The 6,000-nt window shown below is 42.6% G+C and overlaps 2 protein-coding genes across 5 annotated transcripts in view; one reads left to right on the forward strand and one right to left on the reverse strand.

Moving 5' to 3' along the window:
• The window catches only part of LOC113048471 (B-cell receptor CD22-like), a 1,131,192-nt gene that overhangs the window by 1,025,171 nt on the left and 100,021 nt on the right, over positions 1-6,000 (forward strand). The gene's annotated exons all lie outside the window — the stretch shown is intronic.
• Positions 2,877-6,000, reverse strand: part of LOC113048481 (tyrosine-protein phosphatase non-receptor type 12-like) — a 21,376-nt gene continuing 18,252 nt past the window's right edge. The window contains exons 13-18 of one of the 2 annotated variants that reach the window (XM_026210325.1): positions 5,630-6,000; positions 4,950-5,021; positions 4,415-4,464; positions 4,292-4,334; positions 3,731-3,793; positions 2,877-3,664 (exon numbers count right to left, since the gene is read on the reverse strand). The exon at positions 5,630-6,000 is cut by the window's right edge and continues 297 nt beyond it. In XM_026210325.1, the coding sequence (XP_026066110.1) occupies positions 3,603-3,664; positions 3,731-3,793; positions 4,292-4,334; positions 4,415-4,464; positions 4,950-5,021; positions 5,630-6,000 (661 nt within the window). In that variant the 3' untranslated portion in view covers positions 2,877-3,602. The remainder of the gene's footprint in view (positions 3,665-3,730; positions 3,794-4,291; positions 4,335-4,414; positions 4,465-4,949; positions 5,022-5,629) is intronic. The other variant, XM_026210326.1, reaches the window with a different exon arrangement.

Consider the following 6,000-nt stretch of genomic DNA (forward strand, 5'->3'; position numbering starts at 1 on the left):
ATTCTGAGTACCGTAGCTCCGCCCTCCGCGTGTGAATGACGTTCAGCAACGCGTCACTCTTCTCACTTTTCCCATCACATATCACATAAGAATTTATTTTCAATTGAAGAAAATGTTCTAATAGTGGAAGTAAAGTGCCAAATGAATGTTTAATAATGATAACAGTATTTAGAATTTTAATACATATAATAATTAAAAAATCTGTTATTATTGAATCCTGTTAATGTGCAACAATGCTGAGTGAATGTATCTGCCAATATAAAGTATAAATAGCATCAAATTATTATTTGCACCCTTTTGCAAAGAACTGCTACTTTTACATGGTAAATAGAATATATCACAATTAGCAGCTATTTGCACTTGGTCTATTATAAATAGGATCTATCACTAAGAAAGTAGGCTGTTAATTCCACTTAGTGTAAACAACAGCTGACGTAGACTAGTTTTCTAACCCTATTGGCAGATCATTTGTAAAATATGAAAAATGGAATTACATTTTATAAATATATATATATATATATATTTGCCCGTGAGATACCATGAAAATGAATTGTGTATAACAGTGATCAGTGTTGGGGAAAGTTACTTTTAAAAGTAATGCATTACAATATTGTGTTACTCCCCAAAAAAGTAACTAATTACGTTACTTAGTTTTTTTTTATGGAAAGTAATGCATTACGTTACTTTTGCGTTACTTAAATATGAGCAGGGCTTGATTGTTTTTAATATAAGAAGTTCTATTTATAGCAAATGTAAAAGCCCTTTCACACCAAGAAGTGTGAAGAATAAACCTCAGGCTGAAGGAAAAGTAAATTCACGTCTGTACAGTAGCACACAGGAGACACACTGTACTCTGGTTTCTCTCAGTATGGGGACAGGAGACTTGTCAGTCAATAAATGGAAAAACAAAGAAACTGGCGTTACTTTTTTGAAAAAGTAACTCAGATATTTCCTTATAAATTATAAAGTAATGCGTTACTTTACTAGTTACTTGACAAAAGTAATCTGATTACGTAACTCAAGTTACTTGTAATGCGTTACCCCCAACACTGACAGTGATAAGAAACTTGTATTGAGTCTGAAGTATGCAGACGTCTTTTTGGCGGGAGCTGTTGCCATGGTGAATCATAATATTGGAGCTCCATTGATCAGGACTCTTCATAGTCGTGGTGCACAGGCTAAACACACACACACACACACACACACACACACACACACAAGCTGAACCCATCACAGAGTAACTCAGAGTTCCAGTTTTAACTCCGGGTTGGTTGAACCTCCTTATTGAAACAGGCCTCTGTTCTCATTAACAGTATCAGAAGTTTTTGATTATTACGGTCAATCATCACGTTTTCAGATTAAATCTAGCATTTAAATCTCAAGGTTGTCAATCTAGAAACTCTGCAGTATCTAGTATCTAAATTAATAATTTATTCAAATGGTGAATGGGTTACAAAGAGAAAGTGAGTTCATGTTAAAGGCAGCATGTTTACAGAGGATATCAATGTTTACATTCTTAAACACATTTCTAATAATAAACATAAGTAACACGGTCATCAGTGAAACAGCTGCTCATAAAAGCTGGTTATGGAAATCTGTATTTTGGAATATGGAATAAATATCTGGAGCAAATCTGTTTGGAGAACCCTGTCAAAACGGTTCAAGTATCAAGTCCAGTATCGAACTGATTTCAACATTCTGCTATTTGTCGACAAAGCTCTTAACAACTTAATTATCTCTGATTTACTCACCATTTCCAATCGGGCTAGGTCTCTCAGATCCCAACAGGTCCATCTTCTGTGTATTTCTGAATTCTGTTACACACTTAAATGATAAACAGCATATCAACAGCTTTATGAACAGAACACCAAACAAATTATGCAAAATAAATCAGAGAATGGATTTGCAGTAATTTTCCCATTAACTTATTAAATTGGTAACCTGTTACTTATTTATTATATTATTATTTATGCCCCTTTAAATTTATGAATAAAGAAATTTGCGTGATTAATAAACTTATAATATCCTGCATCTTAAATGTGATATTTTAAACCTAACCTCTTTTGCAGGAAAATAAATGATCTTTGAATTTTTTCCTCTTAAAGAAAACAGTTTGTTATAAATATAATTACATAATCAGTGTATGATGCTGTCAGTTCCCATTGCTTTTCACCAGCTGTGCATGATGGGTAACATCTTAACGATGACAGAGCTTCAAGCTCATTGGCTCAAAACAATCACATTTTGTTCTTGTGTAAAATTCTAGATATTGAATTGATTGTTAATTTAATTCATGTGAATCAGCAGTTATTCTGCATCCACGTTATCAGTACATGATGAAGCCGAGGTCACGTGACCCACAGAGGAGCGTTCACAGAGAGACACTCATCCGTCCTAACTTCTCCAATTACATCCATTCAGTGAGAAACAGGGATGAATAAATCAGAGTAAGACGTGAGTAGAAAGACGGTCCCGAACTGAGGAACACAAACTTTACCAGCAGATTAAATTAGTGATGAATGGATCTTTAGTGAATGTAGAGTATGAACACGTGCTAGCGCTAAACTAACTCTAGCACTCGTGTCACACTGAGCTCATTCTGCTGTTTATCACAGGACTGCCGTATTCTAGTATCTGAATGATTAACACATCAAAAAATACAGGCAAACGACAAACGGCAACAAATGCAGCAGACACAGAGAACCAAACACTACTGTTCACAAACACGGGTTACAGCTGTGACTGCAGATGTTCAGCAGCAGATGGCGAGAGCGAGCGCCTGTCTGAACACACACACACACACACACACACGCACACACGCACACACGCACGCGCACACACGCACGCGCACAGAGAATAAAGCAACAGGAGACATCTTCCTCCTAATGTTTTTACTGACATGTTGATTGATTGATTGACAGGTCTGTGTTGGAAGGTTGAGTAAAATCCCAGAGGTTTGTGCAGCTCGCACACATTCTCTCTCTGCGTCTTAAACATACACAGTAACAAAACAAAAAAGGCACGGGCGAGCTGTTGGGGTGTTGTTTTCGTGAAGTGAGAAAATGACATATACAAAAATAACCTCTAGAATACAATTTACAAAAAGCATCATCACAATCTCCAGCCTGCAGCGTCTCGCGAAGCGTCTGATTCGCAGCGGCCGAACAACGCAAACAAACGAAGAGAAAAGAAAACACAACACTGAAAACCTTTGTTCTAACAGGAGGGCAAATAACTTACAGTTTGAGGTACACGTGACGCTTTCATGCACAAACGTCTTACATGGCATTAATATATTCAGTGATAATACGTTTGCATCATTATTTACGGCTCGCCTGGACACCGTTCACCAAGCCCTCGTCCGTCTGATCCCAGTCTAAACTACTGCAGAAGAGAGAGTAACAAACAGATCCTGGTGAGAGTAAGGCAGGGTCCTGGTCCTACAGCAGCGGCTGCACAGGTGCATCATGGGAGATTATCTTTGTAGCTTTACTGATTGTGTAGTTCAGAGAAGAGGGCGCAGAGTCCTGGACCGTCCGTCTACAGTGGCACTTACAGAGCAGAAAGAGGAGCGTGGAGTGTAGAGCGGATGGGTGCCGCGGTCACGTCCACTCGGACGGAGGCTCCCGGGGGCCTTTGGGATGCGAGCAGCGGCTGCTGAATCCTGCGACAGAGACACACAGATCAGAAACCACACGCTTTCCTCCGCTGCTCCGCTCTCGACACTCACCGATCTCAGCCTCGGCTTTACTGTCCTTCGAATCCAGACCCTTTCCGTTCTTCTGCTCGTCTTCTAGAAAAAGAAAACAAAACCAGCATCACGCCACATCAACACAGCTACACAAAAGCACACCTTCATTATTTCATCACTTCATGGGAGAAATCACATCAGTGTGACCAGAAACAAAAGCACATTAACATTCAAATAAAGCTGAAGGATGTGTAAACAGTGAATCTGTGAACGTGAGGATCAGTCACAATAAAGCTGACTGACGTCTGAGATATTAAACAAAAATTAAATGCTGTTATCATGTTAATTCTACATACTGCACCTAACGCTGGTCTCTAGTGCTGTATAAACTCATGTCAGACGAGATGACGGGGGAAAGCGAGACACTGAGAGGAAGTTCTATGGATTCAGTAAAAATAAAAGTCTGCAGGAAGTGTCTTTGGCTACACACTCTCTCTCGCTCCAAACACTCATTTCTGAGTGAGATTCATTGGCCAAAAGTGAGAGAACATGAATAAACACTGATCATTTGGTGTGGTTTGGTCTGTTTAAGTGACGCACCGGTCTTCGGAGGACGAGCAGGAGCTTGTGTGTCTGCAGACGCCTGTGAAGAGAAGACAAGACGTTTAATCACTCGTTCTCAGTCAGTTACAGCAGAAACACACACTTCTGAACACTTCTCACCTGTGACGACGGCTCGTCTTCGGACGGCGGTGGACTCACATCTGCAGGATCTGAATGAACACGAGGGAAAAGTTACAGGAAGTTCAGAGAGACAACATGAGAACGAGAATCTCTCTGATGACACGCTATCACCTCACTAATAAAACAGACTGATTACTGATGACTTAAAGCATTAGTGATCCCCTCACTTCAAACTCACACACACACACACACACACACTACCACAATCATTTATCTGCAGAATTATTGAAAAGCATTCCGTCAAAACCACTTTTTGTCATTTATATTTTATAACCACCATGTCAGTATCTGCGAGACTAACAGAGGCATGAGATTCACGGTTTATGTGTGTGTGTGTGTGTGCCATTAAACTAATGTCCACCAAGAGCAGCCAGAAGAAAGTAAATCTTCACTGTCTGAATTCTGTGTGCTGTGGAACAAGATCGAACTCCATTAGAGAAGCAGGAAGTGATGCGTGTGCTTCTGTCTCAGAGCCTCTGCTGCCCTCGTGTGGCCGGACACAGTAAAGACGCACCTGTGGCCATTAGGAAGGACTCCGCAGTTCGCTCAGGAACAGGCGGGGGCAAATCTTCACTGTCGTCACAGTCTGGGGCAAAAAGAGTAGTTACAGACCAGCACACACACACACACACACACACACACACACACCATCCAGAGCGTTCACCCGGCTGAACACAGCATCAGCACACGACACAAGCCCAGAGCCCCAATCACGAGCTCAGAACACGCTACCATCATGCCTTCAGCCCCACACACCTACGGAGTGCCCTAGACAGGCAGCATTAGCACTTTAGCACTTAGCACAGCTCAGAGGCAGAAAACAAGCTACATTTGATCAGGTGACCTAAAGATCCCAGGAGCATCTCTGCACACACACACACACACACGTGAAGATACGGCCACAAAACTTAAAGCCTTTGAAGGAAAAATGTGGAATAAAGTTGTGCTGTTCTGAGAGCAATGTAGATTACACACACATCCACTTCCTGAAGACCAACACACTCATCAGATTCTCTGTGTGTCTGTGAGACTGGACCCGAAGCGACACACACACCTGTCACACTGACGCTTCCGTCCGTCACTTCCTGCTCATTTCTGACACTAAACCTGATCAAATGAGAGTCTATCGACTCGAAGGAAGTGAGAGCGAGGAAAGGATGCAGACGGAGGAGTGAGGTGTGTGTAAATACGTACTGGATGAGGAGTGTGTGTGGAGGCTCTGGCCGGCGATGGACATCGGTGTGACCCTGCGGGGGACGTGTTGGCTCTGACCCGCTGACACCGTGCTGCAGGGAGCGTCTGTGTCACTGAAGTCTGAGTGCAGCGGGTTGGTGAAGCTCAGAGCGGTCCTGACGGGAGCGGCTGGGGTCACAGGACTGGGCGATCGGTCAGGACTGGGCAGGGACCAGGCGGCCTGACCCTTCTCCTCCTTCAGCGGCAGGTGGTTGGGTCTCGGAGGCTCGTCGGACTCCTCGGACATGGAGCTGCTGCTGGTGTTGGAGCGCTTGAATGCATGCGACCGCTGCAACACGCTGTTCCCCTCGAAGCTGCGAGGACCCTCCTGC

This window comes from Carassius auratus, chromosome 29, assembly GCF_003368295.1.
Source record: "Carassius auratus strain Wakin chromosome 29, ASM336829v1, whole genome shotgun sequence".
Classification (NCBI taxonomy): domain Eukaryota; kingdom Metazoa; phylum Chordata; class Actinopteri; order Cypriniformes; family Cyprinidae; genus Carassius; species Carassius auratus.